Source organism: Nematostella vectensis, chromosome 8 (genome assembly GCF_932526225.1).
Source record: "Nematostella vectensis chromosome 8, jaNemVect1.1, whole genome shotgun sequence".
Lineage (NCBI taxonomy): Eukaryota > Metazoa > Cnidaria > Anthozoa > Actiniaria > Edwardsiidae > Nematostella > Nematostella vectensis.
This window is the reverse complement of record NC_064041.1, coordinates 12,766,439-12,789,550: the sequence shown is the minus strand read 5'-3', so window position 1 is coordinate 12,789,550 and position 23,112 is coordinate 12,766,439. Positions and strand designations below refer to the sequence as shown.

General features: G+C 39.5%; 2 protein-coding genes across 4 annotated transcripts; both read left to right on the top strand.

The window, feature by feature from the left end:
• The first annotated feature begins 15 nt into the window (after window positions 1–15).
• LOC5516230 lies at window positions 16–11,448 on the top strand. Of its 2 annotated transcripts, none has more exons than XM_048731266.1 (18): window positions 16–167; window positions 715–774; window positions 899–969; window positions 2,336–2,465; window positions 2,970–3,038; window positions 3,221–3,330; window positions 3,454–3,535; window positions 3,882–3,953; window positions 4,967–5,062; window positions 5,564–5,650; window positions 6,102–6,196; window positions 6,690–6,809; window positions 7,952–8,012; window positions 8,656–8,766; window positions 9,207–9,271; window positions 10,460–10,531; window positions 10,786–10,955; window positions 11,271–11,448. In XM_048731266.1, the coding sequence occupies exons 1-18, from the start codon at window positions 27–29 to the stop codon at window positions 11,378–11,380; spliced, it is 1,722 nt and encodes a 573-aa protein (XP_048587223.1). In that variant the 5' UTR covers window positions 16–26; the 3' UTR covers window positions 11,381–11,448. The 2 variants fall into 2 exon arrangements, with proteins under 2 accessions (XP_048587223.1, XP_048587224.1); XM_048731267.1 differs by lacking the exon at window positions 16–167 and adding an exon at window positions 247–407.
• A 120-nt stretch (window positions 11,449–11,568) lies between these two features.
• LOC5505914 (limulus clotting factor C-like) lies at window positions 11,569–19,668 on the top strand. Of its 2 annotated transcripts, XM_048731263.1 has the most exons (8): window positions 11,569–12,486; window positions 13,069–13,236; window positions 13,607–13,774; window positions 14,207–14,395; window positions 14,593–14,751; window positions 15,472–15,591; window positions 17,999–18,125; window positions 18,546–19,668. In XM_048731263.1, the coding sequence occupies exons 1-8, from the start codon at window positions 12,237–12,239 to the stop codon at window positions 19,165–19,167; spliced, it is 1,803 nt and encodes a 600-aa protein (XP_048587220.1). In that variant the 5' UTR covers window positions 11,569–12,236; the 3' UTR covers window positions 19,168–19,668. The 2 variants fall into 2 exon arrangements, with proteins under 2 accessions (XP_048587220.1, XP_048587222.1); XM_048731265.1 differs by lacking the exon at window positions 15,472–15,591.
• Window positions 19,669–23,112: the final 3,444 nt, after the last annotated feature.

Here is a 23,112-nt window from a genome sequence, read left to right as displayed (position 1 = left end):
GGTTGTTTTCAAAGTTAAGACCTGTTATGGCTAAAGTCAATTCTATTTTGGAGCGTTTCTGGGAGTGGCGAATGAGGACAAGTCCGGAGTTTGGGACAATGATTGGTAGTCATGAATATGATGCGATGTTAGACGACCATAGCTTTGACGCGTATAAACAAAGAGAAGTACGGCTGGCATGCTTATAACAGTCACGCGGTTCTTAATTCTTATTTTGAATACAGTATACACATGTGTGATTTTTTTCATTAAGTCAATTTCTTCTCACATTTATTTGATATTTATGTTATACCCATTAACCGAGAAAAAAATACTACCTATGTGGATCATAAATCTAACAAAGCCTGAGTACCCTTATCTAAGGCCTTTTTTTCTTGTTTGCAATGTCACTAGAGAGGGCAAGGGAGGTAGGGGTAAAAGTAGAGGGGTTATGCAACATATAACACTATGGTCAATTTTAAATGGTGTGGTACAGCTTATCATTATTTTAATTATGATTATCATTATGACACAACAAATTGGCCATGGTGCTATATTACTTTTATTTTGATTGTGATTACCATTGTTGTTGTTGATGTTATTATTATTGTTTTTGTTGTTGTTGTTATAATTATTATTGTTGTTGTTGTTGTTTTTATTATAACTAGCTCAGCCATCAACCCTTCCCTTCCCTCTCTAGTTTTAACCCAGCACCCACAAATTGATCTTTTTAAGGATGACTGCAGAGGCTTTTTAAAGGACTTAGAAGCACTTAACCCGAGTATATTTTCAAAGGTGAATTATTTAATAATTTTACATTACTTTGATAGACAATATTAAGATCACTTTTGTATTCACATCAATTCATTGCTTATCCATCCATATATTTTATTGTTATTCAAAATTTGATTTTGTTTAGACTGATGCCCTGAATGTAACCCTTTTAAAGAAAGAACTTTCTACATTTGTTGAGGGGCTAAAACATAAAAGGTTGGTGTGCTTTATCAAGTATTTTTTCCTGGATAAGACTTTTTTTAACATGTAAAAAAAGATTGGGGTGAATCTCATGGATGGGTTGCCTGTGGTACATGTGTAACTTTTTGAAAACCACTTCTCTCAACACAATTTTAAAATAGACATTTGATAATCCTCAGGGAAGGGTCATTATTTGATGGGGGGGCTGCTATGTTTGGGGGGGTTTTGAGCCCAGATTTGAGGGGGGGGCTCGAATTTTGATACAAATTTTGGGGAAGGGCATTATTTTTAGGTATTCTGATCAATTCCCCATTAATATCGTCCATACACATGCTAATTAAATATGAATACTAGAATAAGGAACACAAGACTGACACTGTAATTTGTTGTTTTGCCCAGAGAGAAGTTTATTCATCATAAAAAAACATAGTAACATAATATACTTGACAAATAAATCTTCTCTGCCACCGGGTGGGTGGGTGGGTGGGAAAAGGCTAAAGGCTATTGATAAAGGCGAGTATACACTCTGTACTCTGATACTGAACTGAACGTAAGCAAGCACACCCCTCACATATAAGGCGGATCATTTGTCAATCAAACAAACTCATTAAATGGTCAATTAATCCCTTTGACCCTGCGGTCTCAAAAGAGGGTAAATTTCCAAGCCTCCTAAGAGTCTGGAATTTCAGGCCCCTTTAAAAAACAGATTAATGAATGTGATGCACCTTCTGTTTGCACTTTAATGACTTTCGTTTGTCTGGCGCTAAAAATCCTTGTCTCCCAGAGTGTGGCTGCCCCTTCTTGGGCATGCCTAAGTCAGTTTCCCCCCTTCCCCTCACACACATAATAATTTGGTGTGTGGGGAAGGGGATGGTGTCAGCGACATTCAGGCTTTTTTCTCGTTGACAAAATATAAAGTAAATTTTTTCTTGGCAAATTGCCCAATCCCCTTTCTTTGTTTGTACAGCACTGTACTGTGAAGAGTGCTCAAAGGGTTATAGAATTTGCTAGTGCGCCTAGGAGAACATGCCATGCTAGTAAGAGCATCTCATGACTAGAGTATAATTATAAAGTCACCAGTACGCTTTTTTATAGCTTTTTTGTTCTGGGGGAGGGTCTTTATTTTTGGTCGCCTTTTTTGAGAAGGGTCACCATTTTTGTGCTTTACATTGGGGAGGGGGGGGGGTCGAAATATTTTGAACCAGAAAAAATTTAACTTATCTGCCCTCACCCCTCCCACCCTGATAATTAATGACCCTTCCCTCAGTGCTTTTTCCTGTTGATGGTTTTCCAGTGAGTAGAGGGTGCTTAAGTTTACTTTTGTGATGAGAAGCATGGTTGATAACCCCTTGAAAACTCGTCAAATATTTTGTTGCCATAGCTACCTGATGCCATTTAGCAACTTGGAAGGACAGCACCTAGAGTTGGCCCGGACAATAGGCTGGATGAAGTGCAATGATTTAAAAGACTTTGAAAAGCTGTTCTCTAGGCTAGAGGCTATACCATGTCAAGTAAAGTATCAAAAAGGATAAAAAATTGAAGCTATACCATGTCTAAGTAGGTTAAGTATTGAAAATGTCATGGAAAGAATTAAAGACATTGCTGCAATATTTTTTTTTGAAGGATTAAATGTTACCTTTTTATTTTATTTTATAGTGTGGCATACATTATTGCCCTTGATCTTTTGCCCTTTGGGTACATACAAAAAAAATCCAAGTGTTTTAGAAAGATTAAGACAACAGAATATCAAGGAGGGTATGATATTAAACTGATTTCAAGAAAATGATGCATCCGTTATGGCTGCTGGTGCTACCATTATCTATTCATTATTGTTGATTTGTTTGTTTTTGTTTGCAAAATAATAAATAAATTCTCAGTTAGTACCATTTAAATACTGTAAACCTTTTTTACTGTATTAAAATTTTCATTTAAAAAATGGTCTGGCTAAAAGGTCAGTATGTTCTATTGATTTGACTACAAGTAAAATCGCAATAACTGATTGCCTATAATTGCAGATTTCACAGTTTATTGACCTAATGAAGGAAGGGATAAAAACCCAACGGTTACCTCCTCGGATCACAGTGGTATGTATGCTTTTTTTTTCAATATCAGTAGTGAAATCAGTTGCCATGTACTACATAAAGCTTTTTATTCGCCTTTAAAGCAAAACATGTTTTGGCTATCCCAATTCTATTTGAATGGATACTGTATGCAGAGTATTCGAAATGTATCCCATGTATAAATTAATGTACTTCTCATTTTTAAGAATAATGTCCCAGGGCAGATCCAGAGCTTTCTTGACCTCAAGTTTGAAGACAGCTCAAAGCTTTTTATGCCTTTCAAGAACATTCCTGAATCATTCACAGAGAAAGAAAGGTACACCACAGAGTTCATGTTTTATTTTGTTTTTAAACTAAAAATGTTTTTTGTTACTACTTTGATGGATGTTGCATTGTCTTTACAATCCCCTTATTTTTTATTCTTGTGGTATTTTTTCAGACAATTCATCAAAGGGAAAGTATCCCTTATAGAGGATACAGTAAAACCAGCATTCAGACAGCTACAAACCTTTTTTACTGAGGTACATACTTTACAGTGCATAAGCAACAGATGAAATGAAAAGGGTGTTAATAGTCAAAGTGTTCCTAAATTAAAAGGATACATTATTGCGTAAGAGTAGGAGTTCTGTAAATATAATGTAAACTCCCATGTGCAATATAATGTATAACTCCCATGTGCTTTTTAGAAAGGTACTAACAAGATTAATATTAAAAACAGTTTCCTGATTCAATGAGAACCACTGCAAGCTAGAACAAGAGACAATAGTCCACAGAAAGAATAAATGAACCCCCACCCCTTCTGTACTACAGAGAAGAGAGAAGTGAAGCCTACGCCACTGTAAAACACTATTTTCTGTCCTGCTTTAGGAGTATCTTCCAGCATGCCGAGAATCTATTGCACTAACTGAGCTGCCTGGTGGAAAGGACTATTATCAGCAGGTCTGTGTCTATCTTCGAGGTTTGTCAAGTACTATGACAAATTTGTTCATGGTATTGTCTAAAACAATTGAGGCCACTGGAGAGTATTTGAAAACAGGAGCATAGCAAGGGCTGGGGCACTGGGGGCAGGTGCCCCCCCCCCAAAAAAAAAAAATATATAAGGAAATGCCCAGTAGCAGCGTGGTTGTTTCCCCCATTGTTTTCTTAATGTTTCCGTATTGTGCCCCCCCCCCAATATTGTCCTAAATGTTTCCGTATTGTGCCCCCCCTCCAATATTGTCCTAAATGTTTCCGTATTGTGCCCCCCCCCCAATATTGTCCTAAATGTTTCCGTATTGTGCCCCCCCCCAATATTGTCCTAAATGTTTCCGTATTGTGCCCCCCCCCAATATTGTCCTAAATGTTTCTGTATTGTGCCCCCCCCAATATTGTCCTAAATGTTTCTGTATTGTGCCCCCCCCAATATTGTCCTAAATGTTTCTGTATTGTGCCCCCCCCCAATATTGTCCTAAATGTTTCTGTATTGTGCCCCCCCCCCCCCACTCCAATATTTTCAAAAATTACAAGGAAATAACCAAGAGGGACAAGGTTGGGTCCCCCCCCCCCCAATATTGTCCTAAATGTTTCTGTATTGTGCCCCCCCCCAATATTGTCCTAAATGTTTCTGTATTGTGCCCCCCCCCCCCCCCCCAATATTGTCCTAAATGTTTCCGTATTGTGCCCCAAAATGAGGTCAAATGAGGTCAAACAATGGAATAATGCCATAAAGAGTATTGGACTAGTATGGAAATAGGGCCCTGTGACACCCCTCCTTCAGACTGAAATTTCACATAATTGGTATAAGGGCTCCCCTCCCACAATGCAGTATGCTTTTATTCTTTTTATATTGGTACCCCATGCCTTCAAGGCCTTGTTCTGCATCTCTGTGATACAGTACATACTCAGCTCTGACAGTGCGCCAGAGAGAGACCAAAATCTTATTCGTGTTATTTTTATTTTCTTTTATGTTTTAGTGCTTGGATTTTCATCTCACGTGCCATATGAGTCCAGAGGAAATCCATCAAGTGGGGCTCAGAGAGGTGGAGAGAATAAGGACCCGAATGGCCCAGGTATAAACAGACATTAAGCCACATTACTCAACCTTGGCCCACTTCATACCAGGGACCCCCCACACACACACACACACATACACATACACTTTCTGTGCTTTTTTAAGTACGCTCATTATAAGATCTTTCAGATATTATTATTTATCAGATGAATGCAATATTGTGGAATGTATGTTTAAACATCAAGTGGATGGAAATGAATTGGGTGTTTTGGTTGGGGGTGTACATACTGAAACCTTGAAGTCAAATAGTATAAACAACTATTATCCTCTGCATATAAATATATATTTGATTTCACCCAAAATCTGTTCCTTAACATTAAACACACTTGGATAAAGTAGAAAGAACATTCAACGTTGTCATTGTTACACGCTGTGATATTTTATTATTTTCTGAACAAAAGTGCCAATGCATGATCCCGTATGGGGTTATTATTATTGACATGCAGGCTTCTGTGGTTATGCTGTTTCGCACAAAATACTGAGTTTTCATAATTTGCAGGTTGCAAAAGAGACAGGCTTTAAAGGGACTCTGGATCAATTCATTTCTCACCTCAGAGAGGACAGGAAACATTACTTCAAAGATAAGGTACACTGAAAGTAGGCCTTTGCTTTAACTTGCTCAAGTGCAATTCACTTTTAGCTTTCATGTTTGCTTTGCTACTCGGCCAACTCAGATGAAGTCACAACATTCATCAAACTGCAAAATACTATTTTGTCAATCCAATACATTGACTTGTATCTGGCACAAAGAGTATTTAGAGACTTTTTTTAATTACACTACAAAATATGAAACTAGCAGAAATTAGTGTGAAGTTGGGAGTGCAAACAGACATGCGTTGCCAGCGAGGCCATTCTCTATCAAAGAAAGAATAAATTATACAATACTTCTAAGCAAATTGCTTTGGTGCATTTTTAAAGACATTCATGGGTGACATGGATTCAATTGTCAGAATTAGTGTTTTCACATTGAGACTTTTGGACGTTGTTCCATAAGTGATACATGTGTTGGTAACACTGCATCTCTGTTTATTTTGTAGGAGGATCTGTTGAAGGGCTATCGTCATCTTTGTTTCAACATCATCACCCCATTGCTACCAAAGTTATTCAAGAATTTACCCAAGGCAACGTTTGAGTAAGCATACAGTGAGGGTTGTCATGATTTTCCATCAAAGTCAGTTTTTTTCAAATTATTTTGAACAATTCTTTTCTTTAAAAAATCACATATAGTGACCTGCTACGAACACACACACCGAAAACAAACACCATTTTTCTTATCATCATCATGTGCGGATCCAGAAATAAATTCTTACCTGTTTTTGAAAAGGAACATAAACAGATGAAAATAGGTCTGGATCATCATCATTATCATGATCAACGTCTTCGTCGTCAATAGCCTTACATTAGTGGCTTGTACCACTCGTGGTTTAGATGACTGTGCTAAATTGCAGTCCTTTCTCTGTCATCTAGATAACCAACCTGTATTTGTGGAACGCTCAAAATCCACTGCACATGTCTTTACTTGGCCGCTTAACTAAACGGGCTGCAATTCGGCCTTCTTGATCAGCCCTCGTGTCTTCATTTGTCTTTCCCGTACATATCCATGGCTTTGCTTTTGTAACCAATAGGATCTGTGAGGTACCTGAGGAATCAGCCCCTAATTTTCCTGGAGCATTTTATTTGGCACCTCCAGAAGATGGCTCTCGCCCGGGAACGTTCATGGTCAACACTTACAAACATGAGGAGAGGTAATCCTATCATAGAGATCTGGAGATGTTATTGTATGTATATCGTATACATCCAGTACTGATGGTCAACACTTACAAACATGAGGAGAGGTAATCCTATCATAGATCTGGAGATATGTATTGTATGTATATGTATACGTCCAGTACTGTTCATTTTCAACACTTACAAACATGAGGAGAGGTACTCCTATCAAAGATCTGGAGATATGTTTTGTATGTACACTCTTTTTTTATAAGAACCTTTTTTATAAGAACGTCCACCCTGAGATTTCACCAAAATTTCAAGAACATGCTGATAGTAACAACCTTATTATTGCTATTGATCATTAGTGTATGAAATTCTCTTCCTAATAATTTATTAGGTTATATTCTTATATACATTAAAATTTAAGAACATCGTTAAGAACATATTTAGCGTTAAAATGCTCAAAAAATAGAAACGGCTTAGCCTCAACTGAAAATTAGATGTTCTTTTAAAAAAATTAGTTTACATCCAGTACCGTTCATGGTCATCACTTATCCAGTACCGTTCATGGTCATCACTTATCCAGTACCGTTCATGGTCATCACTTATCCAGTACCGTTCATGGTCATCACTTATCCAGTACCGTTCATGGTCATCACTTATCCAGTACCGTTCATGGTCATCACTTATCCAGTACCGTTCATGGTCATCACTTATCCAGTACCGTTCATGGTCATCACTTATCCAGTACCGTTCATGGTCATCACTTATCCAGTACCGTTCATGGTCATCACTTATAAACACGCTAAACACGAGAAAAGGAGCGGTATCTTTTGTCGACTAAAGTTTTCCAAAAGTTTTAGCGTGAAACTGCCATCCCTTAGGGGGTGTTGAAGGATTTTTCCGATTTTACTATCTCATAGGGTATAAAATTCGGCCAATTGCTATTCCCAAGGGTTTTTTTTACCTTTTTTTTCTATTCTGCTATCTCTTCGGGTTAAAAATTCCTTCGACCACACCCTATTTACTATATAAGAGTTTCTGTTGACCACTCCCAAAGTGCCATCCCTTAGGGTTAAAATCGATTTTGTCGACGATCACCCCCGTCTGTTTTTACTGGAGCCCCCGCCCCTTTGGTTGGTGCAATATATTTAGCGATTGTGTTGTTGTTTACTAGACCAAAGTTTGAGATGCCAAGTCTAGCGCTACACGAAGCTGTGCCCGGCCACCACCTACAGGTAAGCTACCAGATGTCGACCAACTAGCCTGCTAGCCGGCTCTCATTTTGGGTTTTCGGAAATGTTAAAAAAAATGTTATATAAATGTAATATAAGACATTTCCTATTAACCCACAATGCGAACCGGCTAGCAGGCTATCGACCAACCATTCCTTTGTTATTGTTTATTTAAAAACAAACGAAATAAACAATTGGAATTGGAATTCCCAAATGTGGCAGGCAATGTCCTTAAAAGGAATTGGCCAGGCGATTTACATTATTGTATTGACGGTGGCAGATAGTCCTTTACCTCAATATTGCAGTTTATTTTATTTATTATTTTCCGTTACAGCCACCCCTCACTTAGAGGAAAATACAATGGAAAAATAAAATTTAAAGAATTGGGAGTTCCACTGATTTATAGTTCTAGGGTAAAAAGATAGTCAATTGGAATCATTCTGTTCTACAGCTTATTTGATTATTGGTGTGAAATTTCGTTTGTATTGATTTTCTCGTTGGCTTTGTAAGAATATAAGACTACTATTACTATACTATTTTGAAAATAAGAGCGAAGCGAGCGAGCGAGCGAAATTCGTTTATTTGAAATATTATATACTGACTAATCCAGAATAAAACTAAATATTATGTCCTTCGTCTCACCTAGGCCGCCGTGGCGCTTGAAAGTGACAAGCAGCCTAGCTTTCGAAGAAACCTAGAGGATCGGTTATATTACCTGGCGCCTGGAAGATTTGCTATAAACACTGGATACGTTGAGGTATAAATATATGTTGTTTTCGGTCACACGTGCACCATGAGTTCTCATTTCCCAGTCACAACTGTTTTTTGGTGATGGATGCCATTTCGCAGTTTCCAATGAGAGAGCACCGAAAAGCACCAAGCGTCAAAAAAACAGACAAAGATACATAAGCACATACACAAAAAAAAAACCAACAGCAACGCAAAGATAAGAAACAATTCGATCATTATTCATTTGCTAGCTCTGTGTTTATTGGTATTTTCACGGTGACTTCGATGTTGTTTTGGTTATCGAACTAGCTGTGACAGATGCAGAACTAGAAGTTTTCAAAAGTGATGATTGACGTCCACCGTGACTCGTGAACGAAAGGCACAGTGTGCACGTTTGACTAAAAACGAGTGTAAGCCTCGTGTGTAAGAGCAACTTCATTATACATATCATTGTTCTTTTTTCTTCAGGGCTGGGGGCTGTACTGCGAGTATCTCGGAGAGGAACTGAAGCTCTACACGGATCCTTATGATATGTAAGGCTATCTACACCGATCCTTATTGATATGTTATGCTATCTACACGGATCCTTATGATATGTAAGGCTATCTACACCGATCCTTATGATATGTAAGGGTATCTACACCGATCCTTATGATATGTAAGGCTATCTACACCGATCCTTATGATATGTAAGGCTATCTACACGGATCCTTATGATATGTAAGGGTATCTACACCGATCCTTATGATATGTAAGGCTATCTACACCGATCCTTATGATATGTAAGGCTATCTACACCGATCCTTATGATATGTAAGGCTATCTACACGGATCCTATTATTTGTAAGGCTATCTACACCGGTCCTTATGATATATAAGGCTATCTACACCGAACCTTATGATATGTAAGGCTATCTACACCGATCCTTATGATATGTAAGGCTGTCTACACGGATCCTTATGATATGTAAGGCTATCTACACGGATCCTATTATTTGTAAGGCTATCTACACCGGTCCTTATGATATATAAGGCTATCTACACCGAACCTTATGATATGTAAGGCTATCTACACCGATCCTTATGATATGTAAGGCTGTCTACACGGATCCTTATGATATGTAAGGCTATCTACACCGATCCTTATGATATGTAAGGCTATCTACACGGATCCTTATGATATGTAAGGCTATCTACACCGATCCTTATGATATGTAAGGCTATCTACACGGATCCTTATGATATGTAAGGCTATCTACACCAATCCTTATGATATGTAAGGCTATCTACACCGATCCTTATAATATGTAATGCTATCTACACCGATCCTTATGATATGTAAGGCTATCTACACCGATCCTTATAATATGTAATGCTATCTACACCAATCCTTATAATATGTAAGGCTATCTACACCGAACCTTATGATATGTAAGGCTATCTACACGGATCCTTATGATATGTAAGGCTATCTACACCGATCCTTATGATATGTAAGGCTATCTACACCGATCCTTATGATATGTAGGGCTATCTACATCGGTCCTTATGATATGTAAGGCTATCTACATCGATCCTTATGATATGTAAGGTTATCTACACCGATCCTTAGATATTATTTTGTGTTAGGGATTCTTCTATTGCTTCATATTAAGATTAAAAAAAAAATCTTTAACGCAAACCCATCAGCTCGAGATGATTTTTGAAAACTTTTTTTACAGGTTCGGTCGACTTTCTCATGAGATGCTGCGGTCATGTCGTCTTGTTGTGGACACAGGAATGCACGTCTTAGGGTATGTGCTACAAATCCTTATTAAAGAATCTATAAGCTGCCTGCTTTTCGGGTCTTTTTCTTTCTTTCCAACAAAAATTCCTTTCCAGAAAATAGGGAAAGATCCCGGAAACACGCTTCCGTGTTAAGAAAAATCATACTAAAATCCATTTTCGCCCGCTTAAAAAATATCCAGAATAAAACTTGAGGGTGCAATACGTGCATTTCTTTTGTAGAGTGAATATGCCAAACATTGCATATTTTTTGTATATTAAGATGGTCACGTGATCAAGCTGTGGAGTTTATGACCAAGAACACCGCCATGTCGGTTCATGACGTCAATGCTGAGGTCACGAGGTACATCACGTGGCCAGGGCAGGCGTGCGGCTACAAGATTGGAGAGTTAAAGATACTGGAACTCAGGGAAAAAGCGCGCAAGGAACTGGGTATGTATTATGTCAGAAGGATGGACAGAGGGAGATATACAGTCGATTGACAAAAGGTTGTCGTCAACCGGCTTCGCGACTACGCAACAAGCCCGCATGTAAGCATGGGTAAAAGCCACCGAAGCGCCTAGTTGCATATATAACCCAATCTAAGCCTGGAGTAATGCAATGGCTAATATATGCAGACTATATACTGACAAGCCGACAAAGACTGAGTCAGAGAGGGAGAAAGACGGACATACAGACAAAGAGACGGACAGAGACGGACGGGCAAGCAGACAGACGACCGACAGCTTGTTTTCTGTTCTATTTCAGGGGAGAAATTTGACATCCGTGACTTCCATGAGGTATTTCTGTCTCTCGGCCCAGTCCCACTGGCCGTGCTAGAAGATGCTGTGTCAGAGTATATAAAGTCAACAAAGTGAACAATATTTCATCAATAGTGCTTATGGAACATTATGGTAGCTTTAATAAAAATAATAATTCAAATAAAGATGTGAAAGTCGTTTGTGTTGAACCCTTAAGTTTTATTCTGAATATTCTTTAAATTCCTGTGAATTGTTTGTTTACATTCTTGATAACCATCGATTCATCCCCTAAAAGTCTGCTTCTGTATATTGGGAGAGAGATAGACGAATTGGCGAAGATATTAACGAATACTTTTCGATGGAGGGACAGACAGACGAACTGGCAAATATATTGACTATGTCATCTCGATAGAGGGCCGTTAAAACCGTTGATATTCTGTTAAAAACTAAGAACAACAAAAAGCAAGTGAAAAGCTGTTCTGAGGGAAAATGTGCTACTCTACTTCGGATACCAAAAAGCGACAAATATTTTTAGCCTGTTTGCATAAAATCTATGCACAATTGTTTTTATGACGTCATCGATGACATCACGTTACGTCACGCCCTTGCCTCCTGTGACAGGTCATCCAAGTTTGATTATCAAACAATGTATCTGGTAAGAGGTATATACCGGACGTTATTTTGGTGGCGTCATCGCTAGAGTCCCCCTTACGTTAGAACAAGCAAAGACTTCTGGAATGCTTTACCTTTGTCATAAATGGATTTGACGAATTTTTAAGGCTGTTACAAATCCTGTTGATGTTTGATACAAATCCGGTTGTTAAACGTTGCTACAAAACCGGTTGATCTTTGCTACATATCCCGTTGATTGTTACAAATGCGGGTAATACAACAACTCCCACACGATCTCAGATTAACCAAACTCAAACGCCGCGTTCTTTAATCTCAAATCCAGTGGCCCGCTACTATATGCATGTGCGGTCACGCAACCAACGCAGTACAGACAAGGGTGACAAGTTTTCGGCCCTGTGGAAGTACTTCCGCTACTGCTGAGCGGATAACTGCAGAGGCCATTCGGCCGAAGCATCTATCAAATCACATAGCAAGACTTCCTGTCATAGCGTATTTATTCGCGGGTAAAATTAGAGACAAAACAAGACCACTAAAGATGAGGACGGCATTCATCTTGACGCTTCTGTTAACAGTTGGCCACTGCCTGAAAGGTACGAAAAAGATGGATTGTACTAGAAGAATAGATGTGATTCATTGTATTTTCATTTTAAGTTGATTTATTGTACCGAATTTTTTTGCGAAAAAGTCTTGACCTGTCATCTGATAGAATATGAAAAGTATTCGATATCATGATCTTTAAAGACGATACATCTAACAAAGCTCTTTCCTAATGTGATTATTAGTGACGATTAATATTTTACAGTGTAATTTCAAAGTGATTTTCACGTGATTGTGAGTTCTTTATCCTTTTTTCGGCCAAAAGCGTTATCATAGTTTTCTCCACATAGGATAATATTTGTAAAAAAACATACATGCAGAAAGTAAAGAAGATAGTAAGATTTTGACATAAGCCATAAACTTCACACACCTAACTAGTGATTTTCTGAGGTGAACTAATCAGAAAAAGCAAAACCGATAGCTTTTACTTTTCTTATTATCTTTATTATTGACAAATGCTATTCTAGCATACCAGCATGTTCGGAGCATAAATTCTCACGTGCTGATTGGCTAAAATTGTACTGCTGGCCACGGTAACGCATGCGCACCTAAACTCCATGTTCCAATAACTCTAGCTCCTTGTGCGTCACCGGGGAATCTGAAAAATGGAAAAGTTCACGGACGGGACTTCCGGCATCGTAAGCGAGTCTCCTTCTCCTGTAACCGGGGATTTAGACTCATCGGTGAGACATCAATCACGTGTTATAATGGCCAATGGAGAAACGCCCCTCCCACGTGTACATGTAAGTCGTCCAATCAGATGTTTTCTTACAAATCACGTGTACATGTAGTCGTCCAATCAAATGTTAACTTATAAATCACGTGTACATGTAAGTCGGCCAATCAAATATTTTCTTACAACTCAAGTGTATATGTAAGTTGTCCAATTAAATGTTTTCTCACAACTTAGGTGTATATGTAAGCTGTCCAATCAAATGTTTACTTACAAATCACGTGCACATATTTTATTTTATTTTATTTTATTAGCTTCGCCACAATAGGCAGGGTTGCCGCAACAGCATGGCCAATCAAATGTTTCTCTACATCTCACCTGTAAATGTAGTATTCCGTTAGTATAACGGGATGAAAGTTATGCGTATTTTTTTTCTTCAGCCGGGTGTACGAACCCGGGGAAACCTCGCAATGGTTATCGTCATGGTAACGACTTCTCAGACGGCATGACTGTTAGCTTCTCGTGTCGCGTTGGCCTGGATCTGATTGGTCGAGAACGAATCACGTGCTCTGGAGGAACGTGGAATGGAAGAAAACCAAAATGCAAGCGTGAGTTTGTCATACACTCGCCCCCATCATTATCATCCTTGTCATCAGCCTCATCAGCCACAAAGAAGATAGATTAATAAGATTAATTACAACTTTGAAGAATCTTTATAGAAAACTAGAGGGCCTTAGCTTGCAGGCGCGTTCTCAGGAGGGTGCGAAGGGTGCACCCCCCTTGGCGGCCAAATAGGGGGTCATTTCTTATAAAGGAATGTATAAATACTATGCTTTTTCCATATGATACCTTTGACTACGCATCCCCCCCTCGGCCAATCGTGGGAACACGCCTGGCTTTCGCCCCCACCTCCCCTCTTCCAACCTTCAAGGCTCCTGCATAATGTTCCACAACGGCATCACCATTAACAATGAATATCATCATTGTTTAATCCTCATCTCATCATCGTAAATATGTCATTTGAACTTTATCCCTTACAGGACGTTGCTGGGTTCCTAAGCCACCTCTTCGTGGTCAGATACTGAGCAAATCAGGCAAAGACTATGTTAAGCACGGAGAGCAAATCCGGATTCAATGCAACAGCGGTACCGACGCTTTTGGTCCTTCACAGAGTCAGTGCAAAGATGGCAGATGGAGTCCAAATTTCCCTTTGCACAACATTTGCAAAGGTATATTATATATACCTATTTCGAAAAGTTGCAGCACTTGAGAATCCTTTTTTCAATCCGTTTTTCATTATAGAGGTGCTTTTTCTTATAAGAGGGTCCGATTGAGACTTTATTTGTAAAAAATGAGGTTTGGGTTAAGACAAATCAGAAAAATTGGAGATTACGTTTATTTTACTTACTCTAATTTTACGTTCTAGCGCAATGTATTCTACGAAGTCTCATTTCAAATGGCGTGGCTCGAGTTCGTGACGGCACCTCAATTAGATACAGCTGTAACCCTGGTTATACTCGAAGTGGCCCGGGGCGAGCATCTTGCGATGACGGGACATGGACCCCCCGACCACCCACGTGCGAAGGTAAGAGATGGTACAATTAGGCAGATAAGGTCAGGGGGATGTATTCATGGACTAGTAACATATAATCAAGGTACAATTAGTAGAATTAGGTACAATTAGGCAGATAAGGTCAGGGGGATGTATTCATGGACTAGTAACATATAATCAAGGTACAATTAGTAGAATTAGGTACAATTAGGCAGATAAGGTCAGGGGGATGTATTCATGGACTAGTAACATATAATCAAGGTACATGGACCCCCCGACCACCATGTACGAAGGTAAAAGATGGTACAATTAGGCAGATAAGGTCAGTGGAAGGGTATAATGGGCTGAGTCAAGCGACTTGTAATATGTATAATGCTTGTTTTAATGTTAGGAATTTATATTAAACCTGGTTTACAATATCTTTTCTTTCCAAAAAATACCTTGATTTTTAATGAGTGTTGTTTAAACTGAGTTGAGTCGTAATAGCAGTTTTGTGCTTGCCTAAGCAATCGCTTAGATAGTTTCTTTTTTATTTACCCCAAAGAATGCAAATAAATGAAATACAATCCGATATCAAACTATATAATAAATCCTGTCTCGTTCTTGTTTTCTCGTAACCTGGCCTTTCTTTGCTTCTAGACTATTCGCGGAAAAGTCTTGCTTGTCTGACGTCACACTATCCCACCACAGGGAACCCGGTCATAGAGCGCCTTCGATAAGGCTAGTAATAACTAAGTTTTTCTTCGCTTCTAGACTTTTCGCCATGCGGTGAAAGCCAAACAAATCTCCGCGCGAGGATCGTGGGAGGGAACGAGGCGGGGCATGGCACGTGGCCGTGGCAAGTTGGGATTTACAAGCTTGACAAAGAAACTGGTGACGTAGCCTACTTGTAGGCTTTGATAGTTTTTCCGGCACGAAAACCCCGAAAACACGAAGTTCACATACCACGGCCGCTATCTTGGATAACGCGCTCCGCAGGGGGAGGGGGAGAAAAAATGCGCGGGGAAGGGGGGAAGGGCATTTTTTTTCTTCCCTTCCCCCTGCGGAGCGCGTTATCCAAGATGGCGGCCGTGGTATGCGTACTTCGTGTTTTCGGGGTTTTCGTGCCGGAGAAACTTTCGAAGCCTACAAGTAGACTACTGGTGACGTATCTATCACTTGCTCGTACCCTTGTTGTTTTACAAGTTCGCAGGGTTTTTTTTTCAATTACAATGTTTATATATATACATCTATTCAAATTCAGGTTGCACTCGGAGAATCTGTTTATCATAATCCTCGCAGTTCTTCATAGGTATCGAGTAAATAAGCAAATAAGCGTGAATGAAATACAAATCCAGGTTTCAAAATTTGTAGAAAACTTGTTAATTTCATTCTTATGAACATTCATATAGCTTTCAGATACAAAGATTCAGTCGTTCATCAGCTACCCATGAACCACCGCGGGTTACGAGACATGGGTTCTCTAATGCAACCAAGCGAGCATAAGATAAGAGAGGGACACTTTGGTATTACCCGCGCGACATTTCAAGTCCGAATCCGGCTATTTTTAGTAACCACCACCCCACCACTGCGCGTGAGGATTTGCTCCTTTTATTTTGTCCTTCTCCCCCGCGGGTTGCGTGTTGTTGTTTTGCCAACTCGATAGGAATGAAAAGAGATCATGTAAAATAACTCGGAAAAGAAAACAAGTCTAACTTAAGTTACCAAGATTGGCAAATATACTCACAGAAAGCTAAATCCCTGAAAGTTTGACTGTTTTTTTTGTCTGAACGGCGAAGTCAAGTGAGAAAGAAAAAAACGACGAGCGATAAAATGGCTGTGATACTGCATTTGATTCAAATCCCGACTCCAGCACTCCAGCTTGTACAATAACAACATAATAATATAACATATAAAAATAACAACATCAAAAAAGTACAGTAATATCTTCCTCTTTATTTTCCCACTTTTACAAAAGCTCAGATACTTCAGCTTGCTGGCTTTGATCATCACAAAAATGCATTCCCTCGCTACAAGGATAGTTTATTAAATGTATTTTTCTTGGATTCCTTCTCAATTCACCGACATATTCACAAAAATCAATATTATATCTAATGTCTAACTTACAGATTTCTTTTGACCATTAGGAAGGTAATGAATATTGAGAAACCACGGAGAAGCAGCAAGTTAGAGCAAAAACGGTGATTGAAGCACGAGGTTTTCCGCTCTTGATTTTGAATGAAGTCTCGTTTTGGAAATCTTGCAATCCTCGAAGTTCTACATCTCCTAATAAACTGCAACTGCCCGTATCCTTGATGCTAGAATGACATTTTCGATGGTATTTGTGCAAATAGGGTGTTTTCTCGGTTTCATGTCACAGAATAGCGGCAAACAACAAGATGTAAATGCCAAAGCGCGGGGGTAGGGTGAGTAAAAATCCTCACGCGCAGTGGTGGGGTGGTAGTTACTAAAAATAGCCGGATTCGGACTCGACATGGCGCGCGGGTAATACCAAAGTGTCCCTCTCTTATCTTATGCTCTCTTGATGCAACCTTATTTTAAATAGGTGTATAATAGAAAAAGGTATTAACCCGCAAAACATCAAACGCTAATCTAGGCAGGTAGTGAATCATCATAAATAGGAAAGTGAACAATATCGGAAGTAGTACTAAAGTTGTAATACTAAAGGCCTGGCTAAACACGTAAACATGTTTGTCAAACATTGAAATCGAACACTCGTGCCAGCATTTTTGGCGAAGTGGCTAAACACAAAAACATTTTCATAAAACATGAGCGCGCGCACTTTTTCCGTTATGATTACGCGAGAGATCAAAGTGGCGCCATGGGAATTTCGAGCGGTGATTGGATAAAATCACGAAGCGCGCGCAATGTTTTGTTTGATGAGTGGCTAAACGATAAAACATTTGCATTCAACGTAAATGTTTGATAAAAATGTTTTGATCTCGTTCAAACATCTGTACGTGTTGTGGAAGCCAATTGAGTGCCATGTTTTGTGGGTGGCTAAACGTACAAACATTTGCGTCAAACGCAATGTTTGACAAACATGTTTGCGTGTTTAGCCAGGCATTAACAATCACCACAAGTTACACCAAAAACAAACATAGTTTCTACATAGTTTTAACGTTTATTTCTTGGCTGTTCTTTTTCTGAATGGCCAAGATCTTGAAAGCCCTTATTGACCTAGTGGAATATATTTCGTGTATAATTATGTACTTAGTATTCTTGATAAAAACTACAATATATTTGTTTTTGAATGTGCATTTACCGTGATCCTTTGCAGGTATATGGACGCTGACGTGCGGTGGCACGCTTATCAAAGGAGACTGGGTACTAACTGCAGCGCATTGCTTCTTTGGGATCAACAAATTTACAAAGAAATTAGCAAAAGACATTTTGACTCCTGAAATGTAAGACACCATGAAATAGCTCTATAACCCTCTTTTTAAAGGTTGCTTATGGGACTATGTCGGTTGCATGTCGGTATCATCATGTCCGTAGCTCGGGTTGTGTCGCTGGGGGTGGGGGCACATACCCACCCACCCCCTCCCCCCAATTTTTCTATATCGTTCCCCCAATAATACAGCTCTGATCAACCAAAAGTGATGTTTATCAAAAATCTCTTTCTTGCGTTTGTCAGTATAAAAAATCAGTTATTTGCGATACAGAAACATTTAGAAAATATTGGGGAACAGCGACCTGTCATTTCCTAATGATTTTTTAAAAATATTTTTGGGAACGTGCCCCCAGTCTCCCCCTGGTGCTCCACGGCCCTGAGGGTTTAAAGAAACCCACTCATACCGCTTTGCTTTTCCTTTCATTTCTTTTAGTTATAAACTTAGACTTGGCGATAACCATCTTCAAATAACAGATCCTACACAACAAGACATCTTAGCCAAAGACATTATTCTTCATCCAAACTTCATAAGCCTACAGACGTTTTACAACGACATTGCCCTTGTCAAGCTAAGGACCAGAGTCAAACTTGGGCCATCCGTCCGCACCATCTGCTTGCCTCACAAGGGCGAGGCCTTACTCAGCCCTGGAAAGTACGGTTTCGTGGCGGGATGGGGGTCGACAGAAAAGCTAGATCCGGGACAACTACCACGTGGTCATAAAAAGACGTCAAGGGTACTACGTCACACGGCATTCACAGTTCAGCCAGACAGGATCTGCCGGGACTCTACATCTTACCATTTTAACGCGAATATTACGTTTTGTGCGGGGGAGGGTAAGGGTGGTAATGACACCTGTCGAGGGGATAGTGGGGGGAGTTTTGTCCGCGAGGTTCGTAGGGAGGGCAAGTATCGATGGGTGTCAGCGGGTATTGTAAGCTGGGGGGAGGGGTGCGGTATTAAAGGCAAATATGGGTTTTACACTAGAGTAGAGTCCTATCTCAGTTGGATTAACAGCACAATTCAGACACACAAGGGACGCACAATGCTATTATAGGGATCCAAAATGGCCGCCGAGAAGGGGGAAAACGCTTGCTTTTCAAAGTCTACTTACTACATTGTCATATGCCTTTGAATTTCTGAATCCTTTTAGTCACTGAGAAAAAACAGTTTCTTACTAGCCTTGTATTTTCTCTTATTCTCGGGTTATTTTGAACTGTCTGTCTCATATATACGACTTTTATAATCTCGGGTCGCGGTGCAATAAAAAGGTTTTTTTTATTTGGGAATAGATGGAGTGCGTTTACTTGACTGGAAGACTTCTCGTTTGTCTAAATTTAGTGCACTATATTCCCTTACAACAACAACGACATGTGAATTCAAGGATAGATGATTTAGATTCACCGACCCATCACTCCCTAGTACAGATACACGTACTTTACCTAAACACTAACAGCACAACCATCGATGCTACAGCGAATCACTAAATCATTAAAAGGGAATACTTCAAAGACCAAAATTGTTTCGCCGACGTTCAAATAAAGACGATTTCGAGGCATATCTTGGTAAATCTCCACTTGTCTTGTGTTAGTTCCATCTTTAAGCGACAGGTCTCGGCGGTTCGTGTTCGCGGTGAGGCCTCAGACTGGGTCGCTATCCCGATCACCTGCACGAATCACATGTGCACCTGGAAGCACTGTGACCTCTCCTTAGAACCGACCGACCATGCGCTCTGGTCGGGTTGTTAAGGTTGCTGGACGCTGTAAGCTGGTTGTCTGAAATTTAGGTTATTTCGATCCCCCACGGCTTCGCGGCCAGCTGATGGAGAAAATACATTCAGCCCATTGAGGGACCTAGATCCGACTTATGCGTGACAACTTTGGTTTGGTTTTAAAATTGAAAATCGATTTCATTATTATAATATAGATCATTTTCTTTGAGTTATTAAATTTCAAATGTATGTCTAAGTAATCACAGTAGGTTCTTCATGAATCGTATTATTCCGATTTTTGAGCGTTATATATGGCATTTTCGATTCCCCCTTTCTACGCCCCCGATGGCTAAAATGAGCACATGAATTTAGATCGCGCCCATTTCAGCATAGATCATTTACCTTTCTTGTTTCAAAACACAAAAGATATGCACGGGCACGACTGAGCACTTGAGAACAAAATATTGCCGATTTTATTATACCAAGGTCACAGCGTGCTGTGCATGATGACAAAGTTACCATACTACCATAGCAACAGGCTAATTCCCAACAGACGCAAGCGTGAATAAGACCTCGATATTTTTTATTCTCCATCCCAGCGAGCTGTGCGTGGCGTAACCGACCAAGGCTTGGATCCTGGTTATTGCCTCCCCATTAATGCGCGGGTACAATCAGGTTCCTTTGTGTTGTACAGTTCGCTAGACAGCGGTGCTGGGGCCGAAATCTCTCACTTAGCCGTAAAGCTTCATGCTGCCATACGGTGTTTCAGCGCATGTCTGGAAGTATGGTATATTTTTCTCTTCTTTTATCTCATATAAGTAGGTTCGATCCTCGGGCAATTAGCTCTTCCTTTTTTTCTATTACTTATCAATACTTTTTATAACTTTACCATTTTTTCTCCATTCATGTCTGATCTCGGTTTTCTTTGCACGATCTGCACCACGTTATTATACAACAACGTCCAGATACCCTTATTATTATCATCATCATCATCATCATCATCATCATCATTATTATTGTTATTATTATTTATTATTATTATAACCAAAAAATACGAAAATCGATACAGAAGTACACAGGAAAGCGCTAAATTGACTTGTATTTCTGCAGCATCCAGCCATGTCAACAAATAAAGCTATATCGCTATCATCTATACATTTTTGAATGTGGCTATCATATATAATTCGCAGTGATTGGGATTTGTCGATGAATGGACCTTTATCGCTTAGGGACGGACCATTAGAAAAGTGATAGGGACGGGCGGACGGACGCCTCAATGATGCACGAATATTTTTTTTAGTTAGCGTTTGGCTTGCAGGAATTTTTTTTTTTCGCCACAAACACTGAAATTTATCTATGGTGCGGAAAAAAACTATGAATCTAGAGTTCATTATCTAGAGTTCATTCTATTTGTTCATACGATAAATCCAAATGGTGATTGCCTAGGACATAAAGTCAATCCTTATTCCCAGGTACCAGAAGCCCAGGTAAAAAAAACCGCCTGGAGATTTTGGAAAACCACGGTTTTACCAGGCTTTTTTAATCCGGCCTCTACGAGAAAGCATGGGCTGCAATCAGCCTGGAAATAATAAGCTTTCCTAGGAGTGCTAGCGACCAAACCAAGGAAAGGCTGGGTCTAGCCCATGATTCATTCATGTAAAGTATTAAACCGGGTTTTCTTGGAAACAATTGTCATAACAGACGTTATTTCACTCAGATACAACAATCGAATTCATTATACGAGATCTAGTATGGCACACCAGTGTACCATTTTGTACAAAAATTGTCGCAAAATATGATTTAAGTGTACTAAAACTATGTTTAGATATAGACGCCTGACTTACTGTGATATGATATGATACAAGTTGAAGTTGTAGACTATAATGTCCGATATGACATACAGGCATCTGCTGATTATGATGTCATTCATATGGACATGGATGCATTTCTTTCTGTTGAGTATTTGAATGTCATACTTTTCTCTGGGTGAGCATAACAGACCCCTCTAGACAGCCTTCTTTTTATGAGGATTGATAGTTTCGGTAGGGGTGTGGGGTATGCGATATTTCCAGCTCATAAGGGGGCTGGAAATGCACTAACTAAAACTTATGATTCACAGGCCAATGAACCATATGGTGCCTTGAGCTTGGTTCACGATTTTTTTTTAGCTTGATGCACATTTTTTTGTGTGTGTGTGGTCGGCCTGCATGAATTTTTTTTCCTTACACGAATTTTTTTTGCTTTAAAAATATGTATATGTATATATATTTGCATGTACAGAGAAACTTATTTTATTTGCCACATAAACTAACTCTAAAAATATTATATAATAAAATATGCAATTGGTTAAAAACAGTGCAGCCATGATAACTGTCTCTGTCCGCACATGAGGGAGGTGCAGATACTTACTTTGGCGGGTCGTTCTTCAAGAAATGTCTCTGTTATAATTAAAATAATTTCTAAAATATTGGGGCATTGGCCTTTAAGGCTCTTTTGTTTACCAGTTTCAGAATATTAAGGTCACGTCTCACATGCAATTTTGCCTATAGCGCTAGCACTGTCAGGTGACTGGGCAACAATGCGCGCCGCACAATTTTGGAAGCGTTCCAACATTCTGCTGTTGACCTCCCTGCAACATGCCTACACGCCGGAGCAATACTCGATAATGGGGCTCTGGCCTGTTAAATATCTCGGGTTATCCGATAATTAAAATGTACTCAAAGCTCGTAGTAAGTCTGATAAAGCTAAAAGGCACAACCTGGTCTGACCCAAACAACTTTCGTTTAATTTATCAAAGAAACCTGGGCCGGGTTCCTAGAAAGCAGCTAAACGCTAACCCAGGGATAAAAGTACTCTATATATCTATTCGGCATTTTGATCCCTGCTTTCTGCTTCCCACTCTGTCAGACATTCTTACATACTGTATTCCCTGTACTCAGAACTCGATCAAAGTTCCCCTTCCCCTTACCCAATATCAAATCTGAGCTATGTGCGGTTGGCACATCAATAAATTCATTAATTAACATTAATTAACAACATCTTCGTGCAAGTCATTATTCAATCTGTTTGCTGGGTGAGTTTTGGCGAAAATGAGCAGTCCGAGTTGAGCTGATGGTTTTTATCAATAGATACCCGCCTATATTATTTCATGGCGAGACTTATCTGTCAATTTGGAAAGGAAGTTCATAGCTAGAAAACGAGTTCTGCAAGAAATGATTCGAGTGATAAAACCGAGTCAGCTACTCATTACTTGGTACGTCTTTGTTGTTGATCATGACTTTTATCGTTTTG